The sequence below is a fragment of the Mustela lutreola genome, chromosome 9 (genome assembly GCF_030435805.1).
Source record: "Mustela lutreola isolate mMusLut2 chromosome 9, mMusLut2.pri, whole genome shotgun sequence".
NCBI lineage: Eukaryota > Metazoa > Chordata > Mammalia > Carnivora > Mustelidae > Mustela > Mustela lutreola.
In genome coordinates this window covers 114,001,888-114,023,628 of record NC_081298.1, presented here as the reverse complement: position 1 = coordinate 114,023,628, position 21,741 = coordinate 114,001,888, and the positions used below count along the sequence as shown (strand labels likewise).

The 21,741-nt window shown below is 39.8% G+C and overlaps 1 protein-coding gene across 9 annotated transcripts in view; it reads right to left on the bottom strand.

The window, feature by feature from the left end:
- The window catches only part of MAP4K3 (mitogen-activated protein kinase kinase kinase kinase 3), a 209,373-nt gene extending 188,320 nt beyond the window's left edge, over positions 1-21,053 (bottom strand). For all 9 annotated transcript variants that reach the window (XM_059188514.1, XM_059188516.1, XM_059188515.1 and 6 more), the window contains exon 1: positions 20,663-21,053. In XM_059188514.1, the coding sequence (XP_059044497.1) occupies positions 20,663-20,758 (96 nt within the window). In that variant the 5' untranslated portion in view covers positions 20,759-21,053. The remainder of the gene's footprint in view (positions 1-20,662) is intronic.
- Positions 21,054-21,741: the final 688 nt, after the last annotated feature.

Here is a 21,741-nt window from a genome sequence, read left to right as displayed (position 1 = left end):
AACACTTCACACGTGGTATATAATTACTACTATTATTTCAAAGAGTGAACTAGGAACTTAAAAAGTATGACAACAGTTTGGTTTGAAAACTTACAGAGCTGTGGCAATTCCTTAAAAGCTACACAGATATACTGAGACTGAACAAATACGTAAATGGATGGCAAATGATGGGAGCGACACTTCTCGCTCATGGAGGAGGCAGCTACAGATAAGCAGTGAGGGAAGGCTAGAATGAACCATGTGGCAGTAGATCAGATTTGGAGACAGCAGTATAAACTCACGTGGCTTAAAACAGATACTGTTAGATACAGAAATAATTCTATATATGTATGTACACAGGGGTTACTTACATATATATATTTATATTTAGTTAGGTTAGTACTACAGTAATTTAGTAATTTCCTGGCTCTGTCTCCTGAGAGGGCCTAGAAGTAACAACACACCAGTAACAACAAATATATCCAGAGCCTGTATCATGTTCTTATTCTATTTCCACCAAAAAGAACCAGGGATCCTTAGAGAAATGTCTGGTTATAAGGCTGGGACAGGGAACACACAAGATGAGCCTCAACACCTATATTGCCAGAAAGTCAGGAAGTGTTAAAAACAAAACCATGTCCGTCAACAAAGGGACACAAGAGACAACGAAAAGAACTCCCAATGGCTAAGCTGAAATAATGTAAACAACTCGACTAGTATATTATAACCCAAAGTATAAAATAAATATCCATAAATCTATTGGATATGAAATAACTAAAGGGCAAAAATACAAATCTCCATACAGAGGAATCCAAGTAATTTATGCAGTCACTTCCTCCCTCAAAAAGATGAAGCTTAACTCCCAAAGTGTGAGGCTGCGTTTGGTGATTTGCTTTCAGAGAGCACAACGTAGAAAGGTCAGAAAAAAAAAAACAACTTTATATAAAGTGCAGAAACCTAAAATATATTACCACCATCAGGTGACAAAGGTTAACATCGTTAGCGATGTTATGTTAATAGCATGGATACCTGATCCTCCCCAAAATTCATAACACAGTCTAACCATGAAAAAAACACCAGACAAATCTAAATTGAGAAACACACACAAAATACCTGATCAGTGCTCCTCAAAACTGCTAAGGTCATCAAAAACAAAGAAAAGGGTTGCGAAACTGTCAGAGACCAGAAAATTCTGCTTAAAAAGATGATGACTAAATGTAATGTGCTATCCTACAGGGATCCTGGGACAGAAAAGGGACATTAGGGAAAAACTACTGAAATCCAAATAAGCTGTGGAGTCTGGCTGACAGTGACATGCTAACTGGTTCTTTAGTTGCGACACACAGAGGTTAACAAAAGGGGAAAACTGGGTCAGGAGCACACAGAAACTCTCTAGCATCTTTGTGAGTTGTTTTTATAAATCTAAAATCATTCTAAAATAAAGTTTATTTTTAAAAAGTCTTAACTAAAGAGGGCAATTGAGTGGCTCAGTCAGTCAGTTAAGTGTCTGCCTTTGGCTCAGGTCATGAACTCAGGGTCCAATGGGGAGTCTGCTTCTCCCTCTCCCTCTGCCCCTCCCTGCCGCGCGAGTGTGTGAGTATGTGCTCTCTCTCAGGTAAATAAGTATATTCTTTATAAAATAAACAAATGATCTTAACTAAAGAATTAAACAATTTAAATGATTTTTTTCATGTTATGAGTTTAAAAAGGTGACTTTAAATCTTGGCTGATAAATAAAAAGGTATTTGTCTCCCAAAACAGCTGATCCTATCTGGTAAATAAATAATTCCTGCAAACACTGTTGCTAAAAAAAATTATATCCCATAAGCTTAGTTTCAAGACTTTTCTAAGAACCACCGAAATAAGTTAAAATTATATTTTTAAAATACTTTGTCTAAACTCTTGTAAAATATAGTTTAATTAAATTTCATGTTTTATGTGATCACTTCCTATAAAAGTTGTTATAGAAATATTCTTTAAATTTTAGTTCAAATATTACAAGATAACATGTAGAAACAGCTAAAGAAATCTCAACACAAACAATTTAAATCTAACATAAAAATAGCAACTCTGACCAGTAATTAACAGAAACCTTCAATTTTGGTTTTTGAAGAAAAAAAAGTTTGCGGAACCTCATGTAACCACAGTTTAGTGAAGGAAAAAAAAAAATCTCAACATTCTAAATGAAAACTTCTTGCTCCGGTAGTGTTAGAGAATCAGCATCATAGCACTAACCAGAAATAGGAGACCCCAAAAGAAAAATGTCAACACAATGACTGAAATAAAAATGACAATAACTGACATTACTGTTCAAGCTGAATAATATTCCAAAAACTTAACATAACTGTGTATGTGGCAGGTTTCTGCACAAGGCTTTATAGTCTCTACTTCATGCTCTTTGAAGATTTGGGGTTTAAGTTTTTATTGAAGGGAGGAAGGATGGTAGAGCATGCAACAGAGAAGGGAAAAATGAACAGGTTTTAATAATGACACAGTCTATCCAGTTTATCACTCAGCACTTTCAATGCTTTATTTCTGTCAACTTTTTCACCTCATAAGATTGACATGGAGAGAGGGGACTGCATAGGGATAGTGAGAGATCATAAGTCATCTATCTATTCCTGAGGCACTGTAAGAACAACAGGAATCCAAAAATGGATTTTAAGGATATACACATGTTGGAAGAAAACTCTGATAACAACAGTGGGAAATCTTTACCTGTATTTACTCCATTGTTCTTACCTGTTACAACTAAAAAATATTCAGTAACTTGTAATACCAAACTTTTTCTTGAAGACTGTAACTTCCACAAACATGTATACTTACATTATAGATCCTTTGTATCATATTTCATTCATTCACTTAAATATGCCTGAAAAGAAAGCTTGAAACCACAAATTTTTAATTCCTTGGACATTAAAAGTGAAAAGAAAGTTAGAAAAGAGGTTTTCTTCCTTTGAAAATTAAGGACAAAAGCTGTCCCTTATCTATGCTCCCATCACTGAATAGCTCCAGTTTTCAAGTGTGCTCTTTAACTTTATGTCCCTACCAGTCCCTTCAAATCAGCTAGTCTACCACTTCAAGGGTAGAGGATGGGACAACACCTTTCTGCTTAAATATATTATATCTCAATCAACTCGTCCAAAATCTACATCTCTCTTCATTCAACTTCTAAGCCATCTATGGTCAAAACTTCCCTGGTTATTAAGTGAAGTCATGTCATTATCATTCACTCTTGGATAGGTACAAGACATTCCGGATAATCTGAAATATCAAACTGAAGATTAAATGTCCACACTACATCATACCCACCTATCCGCCACGGGATTAAGTGGTCCCTCCCATGTAGCTCCTTATCCACACTTTGGTTCAAACATCTTCAGCGGTTCCCTTATTTTTATCATATTTAATTTGTATCCTGGTGACAGTTTCTCAAGACGTATTTTGGTCTTAATTACTTCTCTATAGCAAACAATGACTACAAAGCACAGGTTCTGGAGTTAAGACTACCTGAATTCAAATCCCAGTTTTACCACTTACTAGATGGATGACTTTGGACCTATTCTTGACTTCTTTTTGTGCCTCAGTATCCACATCTATAAACTGGAAATAACAACAATGCCTACTTCATGCTTCTGAATCACCTGCAATCAGGATTCTTTGCCAACCATTCCAATCTCTCAAGAAAATGACTCTACAGACAGCAAGTATATTCTCCTAACTAGACTCACTAGTCTCCCAGTACTTACCACCCCTAGCTCTCTGATGTATGTGACTCTACTTTCTATTAATCTCTAACTATCTGTGTTTGCATATGAATAGTCAGAGGAAAGACCTTGGAAAAAGGCCAAGAAAAAACAGTCATTTATAAGCCAAGGAGGGAATCCTCATAAGGAACTAACCCTGCTGACACCTGGATCTCAAACTGCTAGCCTCCAGAACTTTGAGAAAATAAACTTTCATTGGTTAAGCCAGCCAGTCAGTGATTCTTTGTTAGAAAGCTCTAAAAAGGGGCGCCTGGGTGGTTCAGTGGGTTAAAGCCTCTGCCTTCCGCTCAGGTCATGATCCCAGGGTCCTGGGATGAGCCCTGCATCAGGCTCTCTGCTCAGTGGGGAGCCTGCTTCTCCCTCTCTCTCTGCCTGCCCCTCTGACTACTTGTGGTCTCTGTATGTCAAATAAATAAATAAATAAATCTTTAAAAAAAAAAAAAAGGAAGCTGTAACAAATTAATACAAGAACCCAGAAACAGATTCATACAAATACAGTCAAGTGATCTCTCACAAAGGAGCAAGGGCAATAATGGAAAAAGGATGGTCTTTTAACAAATGATACTCAATCAACTGGACACCTGGACACATGTGGGGACAGCCACATAAGGAAAGAGAAAGGAAGGATCAACCTAGAGAAAGAAAGAAAGAATCTAGATATAGACCTTATACTTCTCCCAAAATTAACCAAATGGACCAAGACCTACATATAAAATGCAAAACTATAAAAGTTCTAGAAGATAACTGAAAATCTAGTGACCTTGGTTTGGATTTGGAAGTGAGTTTTTAGATATAACACCAAAGATATAATCAACAACAGCAACAAAAAACCTGATAAGTTGGGGCGCCTGGGTGGCTCAGTGGGTTAAAGCCTCTGCCAGGGTCCTGGGATGGAGCCCCGCATCGGGCTCTCTGCTCAGCAGGGAGTCTGCTTCCTCCTCTGTCTCTGCCTGCCTCTGCCTACTTGTGATCTCTGTCAAATACATAAAAATCTTAACCAAAAAAAAAAAAAAAAAAACAACCCTAATAAGCTGGACTTTGCTAAATTAAAAAACTTCTGCTCTGCTAGAGACACTATAAAGAGAATAAAAAGACAAGCCACAGGGGCGCCTGGGTGGCTCAGCGTGTTAAATCCTCTGCCTTCAGCTCAGGTCATGGTCTAAGGGTCCTGGGATCAAGCTCCACATCGGGCTCTCTGCACAGCAGGGAGCCTGCTTCCTCCTCTCTCTCTGCCTGACTCTCTGTGATCTCTGTCTGTCAAATAGATAAATAAAATCTTAAAAAAAAATAATAAAAAGAAAAGAAAAGACAAGCCACAGAGTGGGAGAAAATATCTGCAAAACACATAGCTGATAAGGGATATATATCCAAAATATACAAATTTTTTAAAAGATTTTATTTACTAGTCAAAGAGAGAAAGGGTGTGCACAAGCAGGGGGAGCGCCAGAAGCAGCAGCAGGCTCCTCCCTCAGCAAGAAGCCTGATGCAAGACTTAATCCCAGGACACTGGGATCATGACAGAGCTGAAGGCAGGTGCTTAATGGACTTAGCCACCCAGGCATCCCTAAAATATACAAAAAACCCTTGAAACTCACAATAAGGCAACCAATCCAATTTTTAAAAGGACAAAAGATCTGAAGGGATGCTTCATTTAAAAAGATATACAGATGGAAAATAAACAAATGAAAAGATGCTCAACATCACAAGTCACTAGGGAACTGCAAATTAAAACAACAATGATACCACTACACACCCATCTGAATGGGCAAAATCCAAAACACTGACAATATCAAATGTCAGCAAGGATGTGGAACAACAGAAACGGGATTTGCTAGATGCTGGGAATGCAAAATGGTGCAGGCACTCTGGAAGACAGCTGGGCAGTTTCTTACAAAGCTAAACAGTCTTACCACACAATTCAGTGATTGCACTCCTTGGTATTCACACAAATGAGTTGAAAACTTATGTCCACAAAAAAACCTGCACAGAGATGTTTATAGCAGCTTTATTCATAACTGCTAAAATTTGGAAGCAACTAAGATATTAATCAATAGGTAAATGGATATGTAAACTATTGTATCATAATACACTGGGATATTACTCTGTAATAAAAAAAACACATGAGCTGCATCAAGCTACAAAAAGATTTAAAGGAACCTTAAATGCATATTGCTAGGTGAAAGAAGGCCATGTGAAAAGTTTACATAGTGGGGCACCTGGGTGACTCTGGGGGTTAAGCATCTGCCTTTGGCTCAGGTCATGATCTTGGGGCCCTACTCTATCTCTTGATAGATTATCTCTATCTAGATCTTGGGGCCCTATCACTCTATCTCACTCTCCCTCAAATAAATGAATAAATTCTTTAAAAAAAAAAAAAAAAGAGAGAAGAGTCTACATACCTATGATCCTAATTATATGCCATTCTGGGAAAGGCAAAACTATAGAGACAGTATAAAGATCAGTGGTTGCAGGGGTGGGGTGGGGGTAGAGGCAGAGGCTGACTCAGATAATTTTCAAAGCAGTGAAAATACTCTATAAAATACCATGATGGATACATGTCTAAAACATTTGTCCAAGCCCATAGCATATACAATACCAAGAGTGAGCCCTAATGTAAACTTAACTGAAGTCCATTAATGTAATGGACTTTAGTTAATAATAGTGGATCAATATTGTTTCACTAATTTTAACAAATGTATTACACTAATGCAAGATATTAACGGAGTATATAGGAACTCTGTACTTTTTTTTAGAGAGGGAGGAGGGGGAAGGGAGAGAAAATACCAAGCAGGCTCCATGCCCAGGGTGGAGCCCAGTGCAGGGCCCAATCTCACAACCCTCCAATCATGACCTGAGCCAAAAACCAAGAGCTGGATACTCAACTGACTCAACCACCTGGGCACCTAGGCTCTAAAACAAATCAAAAATCAAAAAACTGCTCCATCCCATACCGACCAAATTGTATGCCTAAGTCCTAACCATGAAAGTAATGATGTTTGGACACGGGGCTTCAGCGTATGGTTAGGTTTAGATGAGGCCATGAGGATGGCAACCCTCATGCTGAGGTTAGCGCCCAGAGAGCTTCTGTCATTCTCTGCCAGGTAATCTAGTGAGAAGGTGGCTGTCTGTAAATTAGGAATTTAACACCAGAAATCAACTGTGCTGGCACATCCTGGTCTTAGACTTCCAGTCTCCAGAACTATGAGAAAATTAATTTTCTTGCTTAGGCCACCCAGTCTATGATATTTTATTTTGGCAGCCTGTACTAAGACTCCAAATGACCAAATGTGAAATAGCTTGAACATCAAAATAAATGGTAGTGATGAATAAGAACCTAACAAAAAAATAAATAAAAATCTATAAGTCCAAAAATAAAGTAAAAGCTTTTCATCACAATTGACTGCCAACTAATAAATGCAGAAAAAATTAATGGAATTAGAAAAGCACATTTCACACCATAACAGTAATAACTCAAGTATGACCCATCAATGGACATTAAAACTAATGGTGCAAGTTAGATGAGGAAGGAGATACTATACAGTCTTAAAATATCTCCCCACAAATTATTTATTAACTACAAAAGGAAAAAATAATAACTTTATACTGAGGAAACCTAGCAGATTCACGTTAACCAAGTGATCAAAACTAGTATTAATAATGGAACAAGTGAGTATCACATGCCTCCTGATATTGAGAAGACACATTACTTACATATATTTCTGCCAAAAATGCGCAACCTGAATTTGAACAAAAGAAACACCAAATATACCAAAATGAAGGACATTCAACAAAATAAATGATGTGTACTCCTATAAAGTGTCAATGTCTAGAAAGACAAAGAAAGGCTGAAAAACTATTCCAGATGAAGAGAGACTAAAAAGTCTTGGAAACTAAAAGTGATGTATGATCCTGGATTGGTTTCTGGACTAGAAAGAGAATGCTGTTGTGGACATCATTAGGACCACTGGTAGAAATCTGAATAAAATCTATAAATCGGATAACAGAATACTGTTACTTAATACTTAATATTAAAATTTTCTGATTTTGATAACTGTACTGTGGTTTTATTTAAGTGACTATATTTATTTTGAGGAAATATACATTGAATATTTATGGGTAAAGGAGCATGATGTCTCCAACCTATTCCCAAATGGTTCAAGTTAGAAAAATAATATGTACATAGAGAGAAAATGTGATAAAGTAAATGTGGCAAAATGTTAACCACTGGTGAACTGTGGATAAGGGTATAAAAGAGTTCTCTGCATTATTCTTACAATTTTCCTATGAGTTCCAATTATTTCCCCCCAAAAAAGGACTTTTTAAAGGCAACAAGAGATTATACACAGATACAAAGATACTAAATTTATGAACCATAATACAAGACACAGAATAAAGAGTTGGAAAAACCATGACATTACAGGACATGATGAAATAGAAGAAATACCCTCTCTCTTATTGTATACCTTTTAAAAAGTCAATCAGAGAGAAAAATAGATTAGCTACAAAAAACAACTAATAACAGACTTTTTTTTAATCATTGTATATTATGACAATAGACCTCTTAGCAACAGCAACAGATAACCAGAAGACAACAGAATATTTTCAAAGTTCTGAGAGAAGGTAAATTGTGATTTGAAAGTAAAGACACAATAATGATACTTTCGAGAGGAAATAAAAAAGATTGAGTTGACCTTACACCATTCCTTACTTGAAAGAGAAAGAAGGTAAAAAAAAAAAAAAGAGAGAGAGAGAGAGAGAACACTTCCAAATAATGCTCAGCAGGAGGAACACTGAACCCAGAACGCAAGAATACAATGCCAAGACACAATGGTTAGCAATGAAATAAAAAACACATATGGGTAAATGTAAAAGAGAACTATCCATATAAAATAGTTAATAAACACTAATCACGGAGATATAAAACAAAGTAGAACCAAAATAAGAAACAACACAAAAAGGAGGTAACTGAATTAGGCATTCTAAAGTCCATGTACTTACCAGGAAGAAAACAGAATTTTTTTACATTATTATTTTTTAAAAGATTTTATTTATTTGTCAGAGAGCAAGCAAGCATGTGTGCACACAAGCAGAGGGAATGGCAGGCAGAGGGAGAAGCAGACTCCCTGCTAAGTAGGGAGTCCAATATGGGGCTCAATCCCAGGACTCTGGGAACATGATCTGAGCTGACGGCACATGCTTAACCAGGCATCCCAAAAACAGAAATATTGATTAACTTCACTACACATGTTGACATTTTAAGGAAACCACCAAAAGTATAAAAATAAAATGTGTAACTTTCAACTCAGTAGAGGAAAAAGAGGGGGAAATACAAGAAAATATACTGAATACCATCCAAATAGTGACTTAAGCAGGTTAGAAAGACAAGATTGGCCCCAATGAATTTGGAAAATTTTTATAAAATAAATCAAAAGAATTCATATTCTTCAGTTGGCATTCATTTGTATGTATCTTAGGTATCTGAAACATTATCACATTTCTTAATATGGACCCTTACTTTGTCAGAATGGCTGTCTATAACCTCTGCCCACTTTGGTCCCACAGCAGTATTTTTTTTTTTTGAGATTTATTTGTTTGTTTATTTGAGAGAGAGACAGTGGGTGAGTGCATGCAGGGGGAAGGACAGGGGGAAGGAGAATCTTAAGCAGACTCCCACTGAGTGTGGAGCCTGACACACATCTCAGTCCTACCACCCTGAGACTATGACCCAAGCTGAAATCAACCAGCTGAGCCACCCAGACGCCACCCCCACTCCCAGCAGTATTTTTACCCATATTTACTCTTTTTTGGAATTGCTTTTCCCTCAGTTCTCTACAAGTGCAAACCCAAAATTTTGTTAAGTCCTAGGTCAAGATACGCTCTTCCAGGAAGTCTTTACCAGGCTAATTCCAGCTCATCTTAGCCTTAAGCTGAATTTCTATAGAATTTGTAAGATGTCATTGCTTTTTTAATTGTTAAAATCCTGCCTTAGAAATGTTCCTTAAATGTTCCATTTAGGCATATTTTGTTTCCTCAATCTGAACACAAACTCCTCAAAATCAGAAAGAATTTTTTTAGGATCTCCTAAACAATCTGGCACAGTGTTGATTATTCACTTAAGGATGAAGCAAACTTTAAGTTATTTTTCTTCAATAAGTTCAAAAAACATGAAATATGCAAAATATGCACACAAAAACACATATCTCATATATAAAAATATCTCAGGTTTTTAAAGACTTTGTTTTCTTTAGACAAGAAAGCTAAAGTGAACAGATTTTAATAGTCATTTCCCATTTTCTTTTTTTTTTCACTTTTGCCAATTTTAAAAGGAGTCCACATGCTCAGAGCTAAAATATACAAGGTCAAGTGAAAGGAAGTCAGACATCACTAATACAACAAAGATTTTAATAAAAACTGAATATGTGCCCCACATTCTGACTACCACACCATCTTGAAGAAGTATTACATAATAGCTATCTTTTACCACAATATTAGAAGAAAAAGCTAGGGATAAAATTTAGAAGTTAAAAGAAAAACAAAACATTGGTAAGATAAAGAAGACCTAACTAAATGGAGAGAAATAACATATTCACACATCAGACGACTCAATGCTGTTATTATCTCAAATTTCCACAAACTGACTGCAAATCCTACATAATTCCAATAAAATCCCAGCAGGCTATCTACGTGATAAAATGTCACAAAATTATGCACAAAGACACGAAAAGAAAATGAGAGGACGCAAAAAGTGGTGAAATCTAAGGTCTAGTTAATTGCACTGTGGCAATCAAGCTCCTGGTTTTGATAATGCACTACAGTCATATAAAAAGATGTCACTATTGGGAGAAGGTGGATGTTCGGTATATACGAGACCTCTTCGCACTCTTTTCGCAACTTCCTATGAGTTTATAATTACTTCAAAATAAAAAGTTAAAACAAAATCCCAGCAGAATTTTTTATATAATTTGAAAAGTGATTCTAAAATTCATATGGAAAAAACAAAGGGCTTAAAATAAATGGAACAATTCTGAAAAAATAGAACAAAGCTGGAGGACTCATTACCTGAATCCAAGACTGTCCATTAAGCAATGGTAAGCAATATAGTGATGCACTGGTAGAAGTACAGCCATACAGCTCAAAGGAACAAAACAGTCCAGAATATCCCCATGTATGTATCCTCAAAGGTGCAAAGACAATTCCTTCCTAATTCATTTACATGAAGTTCTAAAAGAGCTTTTACAGTAACAAATCAGAACAGTGATTGCTATGGGGAAGAGGGATGGAAGACTCACTGGGAAGGTGAACCTCTCTGAGGTTAAGGAAATGTGCTACCTTAATAAGGATGTGGGTTACACAGTTTTATGTATGTCAAAACTCTTCTAACTGAAACAAGATCCATTTCACCATAAGTAAACTATAATTTTATTTTAGAAATATATAACAGCACACAAGCTTTATAAAATATTTGTCTATAAAAAGACAGAAGAAAATACATCAAAATAATATTTAGTTCTTGAGAGTTAAATCATTATTTCTTAAATTATTATTATTTAAAAAGGTATATGTACACATAATACATGTCATAATAAGAACAAAACAAGAAAATCTTTAAAATGTATGCCATGATAGGGGTGCCTGGGTGGTGCATTTAATTTAGTGTTCGACTCTTGGTTTCAGCTCAGGACATGATCTCCCGGTGATGAGATCAAGGCCATGTTGGGCTCTGCACTCACTGCAGAGTCTGCTTGAGACACTCTTCCTCTGCCCCTCTCACCCTGACGGTGCTCTCTCTAAAAAAATGAATAAATCTTTTTAAAAAAATGTATGCCACAGGAAAAATATCTAGCCCATATTGAATTCCTACATCAGTTACCTTCCAAATCTGTGGCACCCTTTGACAGGAAGACATCTTTGCAGGTCTTCCTGGTAATCCATCAGTAAGAGCTGAGAGAACGGTACTGACCCTTATCAATTTCCATTAGTCTTAAAGACACTGCTAAAGAATTGTTACAGTCCACAGAAAAAGGAAAATTTACATTAGTGTTTCCTTAAAGAAATTACCGCAAGAAAATAAGGAAACAAAATCTCACAGATACCTCTTTATTTTCTAATATTGTCTTCGTAACTAACATCATTCTCCCACTACTAATTTATTTGAACAAATTATTTTATGTGCTCCTCTGTTGGGCTTAAAATTTTGAAGTTCTCTTCAAATCAACTTTTCCATCATATTTCTTCACAAAGCCCCATCAAATGTTTCTCTAAGATGATTCTCATCAATCCCTTCCATTCCGTTCTTTACTGCTTTTCACTTTGTTTGCTCCATCATCACTTGCCGCATCCTTTGTTTCCTCCATATAAGCTAGCACAATTCTGTGAATCCCTGAGAGCCCTTAGGATACTTTCCTGAAGGTCTGAAAGGTCAAAATGATTTTCATGACAATATTAAAATGTTATTTGCCCCATTTTACCATATTGATACTTGCACAATAGAGCAAAAGCAATGGTGATAAAACTGCTGGTGCCTTGACATCAGAGCAGTGGCCCCAAAATGCACTACCAATCACCGTATTCTTCACTGCCATGCACTCTAAGAGAAAAAAAAAAAAAAGCCAGTTTCACTGAAGAAACTGAAGAATGTCCTTATTGAAGCACAAATATTATTAATCTTATTAACTCCTAACCCTTAATGCATAACCCTTAATACATAACCCTTAATAATAACCCTGTTATTCTATTTGATGAAAATACATAAAACATTTCCACTGCATACCAAAGTACAATGGTCAGCTCAAAGAACAGCATGTGTGATTTTCAGTTGCAAACTGAACTAACCACTTTTCCCATACAACACCATTTTTATTTGAAAGAACTGAGGAATTGGTTATTCATGCTTAGATACCTGACATTTTATTGAAAATGAACTAATGATGGGGCACCTGGGTGGCTCAGTCAGTTAAAGCATCTACTACAGCTCAGGTCATGATCCCAGGGTCCTGGGATCAAGTCCTATATCGGGCACCTTGCCAGCACGGATCCTGCTTCTCCCTCTGCCTGCTGCTCCCCCTGCTTGTGCGTATACCGCACGCATGCACCCTCTCTCTCTCCCCGACAAATAAATAAAATCTTTAAAAAAAAAAAAAAAGGTAGAATTGAGAATGTCTTCTATTTAACCAAGTACTAAACTTCTCAGGTGTAAGTGCTAATAGAGTCAATAGCAACAGATATAACTAGCATACATAATCTTGGGGTTCTCAATGGTGTAAAGGGGCTCTGAAACCAAAAAGTTTGAGATCAGTCGTGTTCAGGGTGGTACGGCTGTAGACCAAAAAGTTTGAGAATTGCAGGTTCTATTTAGCAGATATTTCCATCTTTCCTCTCTGATCCATTCTCATCATGATGGTCAGAATGATAATGAGCCCTTCCAACATTACTCCTTCTACAGAAACGTTTAAAGCTCTCAACATCCTACCACGTCATATCTAAATGACTTTATCCAGTTTCCAAGTTTATAAAGTGACCCTATCTTATCTAGTACACCTTACTTCTCCATGCTCCCCAACACAAGCCTTCTGTGTTAGTCCCCAAGACTTTATCCACCTCTGTCGTTACACACACCTGGGAAGACCAACAATCCCATTCCCTTCCCTGCCTACTTCCCCTCTCTCCCTGACCCCTCCAAGCCACCTAAACTTAACTTACTCTTAGAGGCCAGGGGGCAAAAAGGACAGGGCCTTGAATGTTTGGCTTACAAGACTGTACTTTAGTCTACAGGCAATGTAGGAAGATTCTTTGACCAGGAGAGGATGGATGACCATCTCAAACTTCTAAGAAGACTCTAATCAAACAAAATTAATATCTTATTTGAACATAACTAAAATTCATAGTCAAATCTAAAATTCTTCCACAGAGTTTAAGGACGAAAGTAAAAAATACATTGTCACACTAGGAATCCAAACCTATAATCTCAGGTCAAGGCAGCCTGAACTCGGAAACGTGGCATCTTCCAGAACAAAGAAGGCTAAAAAACAGAGCTAAAGCAAAAAACAAACATGTTCTCATCTCTTGAATATAGGGTCTTTTGGTACTGAACAAAATCTTTCCTAAAAGCCCAATTCTTTTAGAAACAAAAAACCAACCTACCAACCAACAAAAAAACAAAATAAAACAAATATGTGGGGCGCCTGGGTGGCTCAGTGGGTTAAAGCCTCTGCCTTCGACTGGGGTCGTGATCCCAGGGTCCTGGGATTGAGCCTCATGTCGGGCTCTCTGCTCTGTGGGGAGCCTGCTTCCTGCTTTCTCTCTCTGCCTGCCTCTCTGCCTACTTGTGATCTCTGTCAAATAAATAAATAAAATCTTAAAAAAAAAAATATGTAACAGCTGTAAATATTCACTAGTCACTTAAGGTCTTTAGTTTAAAGTGACAGAGTTATCTTCATATGCACAAAATAGGAATGACATCACTCAATATGCAAAAGCTACATTAAGCCTGCTGATTTAGTTTAGGCCTAATAATAATCCATAGTGCTTAAATTGTTCTGTACCTACCACTGGCAGAACTCTAGTTAAACCCAATACCATCTTTTCTGCAAAACCTGCTATGATTTCTCCCAACCAGAAACAATGATCTCCCTTCTCTAAACTCATGTTGCATAATGGTTTGTCCCCCTTCAAGTCAGTTCATTCATTCATTCCACAAATAAGTACTGAGAGTCAAATATGTCCCAGGTACTCTTCCAGGGTCTACAACACAGCAGTGAACAAAACAAAACCACCAGCTTCCTGGATTTACACTCTAGTAGGAAGAAAAAGGTAATACACAACTAAGTAGAAGGTGACAGAGCTCATAATAAAAATGAAAATTAGGGGAAGAACAGAGATAAACTGTCTATAAAGCTAACAGATCTCCAAGTTTGGCCTCCCTCACTCACATGAACCTCTGTGAGTGCTGAGAATTACTGGGACATGCAGAATGCCATAGAAGGTGACCAGTAGCAGCCAGGATGCTAACTGGGAGCATTTTATGAGAGCATTTCTCAGTAAATGCCTAAAGAAACCTCAGACGAAAAGGACCGGACTCTAAGGTTAAAACATCTTGTTGGCACATCTTTTTTCACTCTAAGTAAATATTCACTTTAATACCAAACTTTTTATTCTCATTTAACTTGTTTACTTAATGAGAGCCCCCCAAATTACACAAACTTCAAGCCCTACAAAATCTGGATTCATCCCTGCTAAACACAGAAAATGAGAGTAAGGTTTGGTTTCCTTCAGGGTGATAAGGAACAAACACATTTAAAGGTGACACCTGAGCTAAGACCCAAGGGAAATGAAGAAGTAAACCATACAGCTATTGGAGGAGGGCAGAATTCAGGCCCAGAACATCAAGTACAAAAAGCCTGAGCAGGAGCATGAGAAGCAAGGACAGTAGCAGGAAAAATATATAATAATAAATGATACCACAGTAATTAATGATTACAGAGTATTGTATGTCGGGCACAGTCCTAAACACTATTCTAAGCATCTCCTCGTTACAGTTGAGTAAACTGAGGCACAAAGGAAAGGATTAAAGTAATCTAATGGCGGTGAAGTAAAATAAGCTAATGGTGGTGAAACCAGCCAGTCTGACTCCAGAGCCCAGCTCTTAAACCACTCTGCTAAGCTAAGGAGAGGTCGGTTATCCAGATTATGGAGTATCTAGACAATCTCTCAGCCAGTAAGAGTGTTAACATGCTACAAAAGAAGAAATCAACAAGGTTTTGATCTCAAACTATGATAGCTAAAAGTAGGTACACATTTTATGTCCTTATAAATACCAAGCACCAAGTCTTGTCATTTTTCTCCACCTCTCAGTCTTTAACACATTTCCTTCCATATTATAGCTGCTCAGTGTAGGATGGTTGTTCAATGTACCCTTAAGAGAGAACCAGCAACTATTCACTCTCCATGCAAAATAACCTATTAGATGTTCTTTCGCAGGTAAATACATATACACACCAAATCCTGGAGTTGAGCACTTCCTTTAAGGGATCAGATCCATGTTAAAGTAAGTTAATCTTTTCTTCTGGGTTTTTTTTAAAGCTCTCAGGAGAAATGACCCACAATCTGTTCCACTGTCACTTTCCATCCCAAATAAATACTGAGGCTGGAAAATTCTACCTTAATTTACCTTAAATACTCAAACAAGCTTTCTGAAGTTTAGGACCCTTTCCTCAGGTCCCTCTAGACTTTGTCTTCCTTGAAAGCAAAAAAATAAGCATAATCCCAGACAATCATGTTTTACCTTCAGCCATTCTTTTCTAAATGCTTAAGATATTCATGTTCCTCAACAGGAGTTAGGTTTCAGAATGGAGTTTTCCTGTTTTATAAACACTGACTACAATGAAAGAATTAGTCTTTGATGATACTAATCAGAACACCTTGAAAGATACAAAACTACAAATAAGCCAACACAATTCACTAAATGCTTGAACAAAATAATTTCCTCATTTCACTGCCCAATCTTCCATTTTTCTCCTGTCGGCCTTCAGAGAGTTTGTTTCCATAGACTACCTACCATGTGAATGGCTTTAGAGCTTAGCAACATTGCAGCCTCTGCTTCGTGGGGAATGGCTTCCAATCACATACAGATAAAATCAGTATCGACATTCCCAAAGCATGTTCTCTACAAGACACTAATTCTAAGGACAAGCAATATGTATTACGAATAAAAAGAATCCCACAGTCAATTAAGTTTGGAGTTTGCTGGATTAAGCAACATTAAACAGGTTTCTTTACCATATGACTTCTCCGTCTTCAGTATACTCATAGCAATTTTGAAATGCCTACCAGGTCCTGTCCAGAATAAAAAATGATTCCAAGGTCCCAAATCTTAGCAAGCTGTCCAAAACTAGAGCTTTTGACAAAAGTGGGATACAAGGAAAGGCCCATTTGGAGGCAGATGTAGTCTACGAAGAGGTCAGGTAGAAACAATGGGCTCAGGAGCTGAGCAGGAAGCACAAGCTGGAGGCATGGGGGTCATTCACAGGGATCAAGCTTAAGTCGTGAGACTAGACAAGATGCTTCCTTAGAAACATAAAAGAACTGGTCTTTCAAACACCCTTGCCTTACCCCATCTCCAGCTTTAGTATCTTCAGCTTATCTCCAGCAATAGGTCTAGAAAAACATCAAGACCTGGGGTAGGAATAAGGCAAATCCAACTGAAAAATGAGTGTGAAAATTCTATTAAATGCTAGCAGATATTGATCATGTGATCTTGTATAGAACCACCAAATTTCTCCAAGAGAACTCTTTGAAATGACAAACCTAAAGATGATTCATTCTTTTCTTTTTGGTAAATGTGATGAACGCTATAAAGCTATCTCTACAGAAAAACACACATACACACACAATACTAAGCCTATTAATTTCAGAGGGCTTCACAGGCCTCCTGAGGCCCAACCACTGAGCTCTTTAGTCTTTTCCTAGGTCCCCAGGTAACCCTGGCTACAAACACTTCATCTCACAGATGAAAGCCATACAGTTACAAGACATTTAAAAGTATGACTTTTTTAAAACTATATTTTCCATGTACTTTAAGATATTGCAGAGAAAATGTGTACTTATATTTTTTGGCCTTGAAAACATGAAAACTTACTGGGTGATTAAAACTCAAGTCAAAAACAGAAGGGCATATGATGATAACAACACCTTCACAACAAAACAGCTGAAAGGCTAAATGATTTTACGAGGCCACAGAGCTAATAAATTCCAGATCTTCCATATTCTACTTCAGTGTTTTTTAAGCCATGACACCTTGGATAAGCATATTACTACACTGGGTAGGATACAGTTTTTAAAATAAAAATCCCTTGAAACACCCACCTTCTAAGAGTGACTATAAATAATGAGGTCTCTAACTTACTTACTTAATCTGATCATTCCATTTTTAGCACCTAAACACAAATTAAGGAGCAAATTATACATACTGGCTTTTGAAAACAAACCCTCTAATACACTCCTCTCTAATCAACACAATTTGTATAAATAAGAAAAATCTAAAACAGTAAAACAAATACAAAAAAAATCCATTATCTTTACACGTGGACATGATTACAGACAAAAATACAAGCAGCTTAAGCTTTGGGTTAGTTATTTAGCAAGCAGGGGGTATAATGCCAAAAGCACATAGAGTTTCTCTGCTTTGGGCCCCTGGTATGGGCAGAGTCTGGCAGGTGGAGATCAAGCGTCTATTATCTGATGTCCACTTGGCAGACTCTACAAAAACAATGAGGCCTGGCTGCACAGCAGGAGTTAGGTATTCCAATTACTACTAAAACATCCACTGTAATATAGAGTATGGCTACAACTCACATACTGAACTAAAGATGTGCCTTAATTTCTCCACTGGAGAAATTTATGTTATATGCCCATATCCTATCTTTACAGAGTCAGTAGTGCTACTGTTAAGAATGCAGTCTCCGGACTCCTGGGTGGCTCAGTCAGTTAAGCATCTGACTTCGGCATCAGGTCAGGATCTCAGAGTCCTGGGATCAAGTCCATGTGGGGCTTCCCACTCAGCGGGGAGTCTACTCGTCCCTCTCCTTCTCCACCTCCCCCTGCTTGTGGTCTCTCTCAAAGTAAAATAAAATAAAATAAAAAATGCAGTCTCTAAAGTGTAAGATTCAAACTGTGGCTTTGCCACTTATGAACTTGGGCAAGTTACTACAACTCCCTTGTGCCTCAATTTCCTCAAATGCAAAATGGAGTTAATAAGAGCACCTATTTCACAGGGTTGCTATAAGGAGTAAGTAAATTAATACATGAAAAAATCTTAAGAGCAGTGCCTAGCAAATAATAAGCACTCAATATATGTTAGTTCTCATTATCATTACTTTAAATGGATGACAAGAGTAATCAACTTATACCTGTATTGCACTTAGATGTCCTTAGGAAACTACAGGCCCTAATTTTTTTTTTTTTACTTTTTAATCATGTGGCTTAACTACCAGCTGTTTTTTTCTAAATATAGTAAATACACAACCAATTATTTTTGTAAAGAACTCGAAAAGAACTTACTGTACACACTGCCACCTAAGACTTAGCCACTAGTAAAGTTTTAGTTAACTTTTCAACTGAATATAACTAGACTCCCAACACTTCTGATCTATTTGGATCCATTCACTTCAACTTTCAAGTCCAAAACACAGCAGTCGTTATTCTTACCTGGACTACTGCAGTGGCTGCTGCCTAACTATTCGTTCTCCTCCAATCTACACTACAGTACAGGTAGATCTTTTAAATTCAATTTTACTCCTCTACATAAAAACCTACAATGGCTTCCCATTGTCCTAAAGAAAAAACTGCCCGCCTTAAAGACCTAAGGGGCCTGTGTGATCTAGAGCCATTCTCTTTCTCTGACTGCTCAAGCCACTGAGGCCTCTCAAATCCTTACCGCTGTTCCTTGGGGCCTCACTGCCTTCACAGATTATGCTCCCTCTATCTGGCATAATCTTCTCTCCCCATTGCCTCTGACTCCCAAAAGGAGATCAGCTCCTCCTGTTACATGCTCTCATAACCCTAATCTTAATCCTCTTTTCTCCTGGGCAGCACAAAATAAACTGCAATAAAATAATCTAAGTGGTTGTTTAGTGTTCCTCTCCCCACCCCCAATATAAACTCCAGGTAAGATTTAGGAATATGTCTACCTTTTCCTGCCTGCTACAACCCAAGTACTTCGATGCCAGTACCTTACACATAATAGGTGTACACAAAACACCTGTGTTATCTTATAAGCAAAACTGATGAGACAAATGATGACAGGCAGCAAAATGATCCACAAAACAAGACTAATGGAGAATCCTGGCTGCACTGTGAGTCACCACACATCTCGCACTGAAGTAAAAGCAAAAACCCTATTGCTTAAACATGGGCAGAAAGTTTAGTTAGAACTAAACTTTCCAAAGTAAAAATTTCTCATATGTTATGTGAAACAGGACGAGTTCCCCTTCAGTCACCAGTAAGAAGATACACAACTAAATCAAGACTGCTGCCACATTTGGCACTATTCGCTTCTTGGCAGTCTCTGCGAGGCCAAGAGTTGAACTGGCCAGGGAACAGTGATTTATCTCCCACATTTAGAAGGGGTCCGTCTACAACAGCAATGCTGCACTACTAATGGACTTTGAATTCTAACCTAGTCAAATACTTTCCTGAGTATTCAATTAACTTAAAAAAAAAAAAAAAAAGGCTGAATTTTATGTGTCATCGACAAAAGCCAGTTTCATGAAGCATCATAGTCCAATTAGATTAGGAAGAAAAAAAAGTTGCTTTTTCCTCCAAACCGGGGGAAGAAAATCATACTAACTAGATATCTTTTACAAACGAAAGTCAATACTCGGGAAATCAAAAGAAGATGGTACGCGGATGCTAAGAGGTGAAAGGTCGGGGGGCTGTGGGTGGAGGCTGCCCCGTGTGCTAACTGCCGCCCGGCCCGGTGGTCTGCGGTGCCAGACCTACAGCGGACCGTCCCAGGTCCGTCTGACGAGCACAGGTCTGACACACGCCAAACCCCCGCCGTCTGGTTCGTCGCACGGACCCAGCCAATGCAACAAACGGCCAGACCCTCTCCGCGCTGTGCTGAGCAGAGCGGCCGGTTCGCGTCCAGCCCTTCCCGGGCACCGCGCGTCCAAGGGGAGCAACTCAGGTAAGGGCTCCGAGGTCTCGGGGTTACCCCTTTGGCCCTTTGTTCGTTCCCAGGCAGCGAAGCCTCGGGCGCCCGCTCCTCCCCGCCCCCCACCCCCCAGCTCCCGGGCGCCCGCGTCTCCTGCAGAGGGGAAGCGCAGACGCGGGCGCCCAGACGGCGGCGGCGGCGCCCCCAGCCCTCCCCGCGGCGGGTCCCGACCCCGCGGCCTCGCCGGCGCGCGGCCCCTCGCCCTTACCTTGTAGACGTCGCCGTAGGTGCCGCTGCCGATGCGCTGAATCAGCTCGAAGTCCTCCTGCGGATTCCGGCGGGACAGATCGAAGCCGGGGTTCATGGCGGGCCCCGGGTGCCCCCCGCCTCCCTCCCGGGCAGGGGAGGGGGGGCGCTCAGGGGGCCACACGGAGAGTGGGAGCCGCGGCCGGCCCCCTGCTCCCCCGGCGGTCACAATCGCCCGGCTCCACGCTGCGGCCGCCGCCGCCGCCGCTCCTCTCACGCCGCCGCCGCCGCCGCCGCTGCCGCCCGGGCTAACCGTCCCCGCCCCCGCAGCCCGCCGCCGCGCCGAACCCGGGTCACACCCACAAGGAGAGGAGAACACTCGCAGCCCCTCGCTCGGGGTGCAACTCCAACATGGCTTCCGCCTTCGCCGCTCCTCCCCCTCCCCTTACTCCGGCTCCTCCACCCTCCTCCCCCTTTTCCCGGCTCCCGCCCGACTGCGCAGCCGCGATCCCGGAGGGAGCGCTCTTCGGCCCCGCGCGCGTGCAGCTCCGTGCGCGCTCCGGCTTCGCGCGCCTGCCGGGCGTGGGCGGGCGGCCCTGCAGCGCCGGACCCGAACTCGCGCGGCGTTCCCGGGTCGCCGACCCGCGCTTGACAGCGGCCGAGTCTTGCTGAGCAGGCGTGACTGCCCCGGGGTCCGCGGTGATTTGGGGGTAGGGGAAGGACGGGGGGGAGATGGGGGGAGAAAGTAGCTCGTATTCGCTTCTGACTCCCCGAACGGCCAAGTTGGACGTTCCTGTATCACGTCCCGACCCTATGCAGGCAGTGTAGTTTTAATTTTCAAGGCAGCCAGTGTCCCCAACTTATTTTCAGAAGCACCTACACACAGGACACAGCCGATTACCAGAGACTTTCTAGGGCCGCGGAGAAGGGGTGGCCCTGAGGAAAGTGCTTGCTTTGACACCGGCCAGGAGCCCTAGGAGCTGGCCTGCCGGGGTGCAAAAGAGGGCAGGCCTGGAGAGCAGCCAGGAGGCGTGTGGGGTGGATAGGGCGTGGGAAACTCGGGGGGAAAAACACGCTGAGCGGCCGCCCACCAGCCCGAGT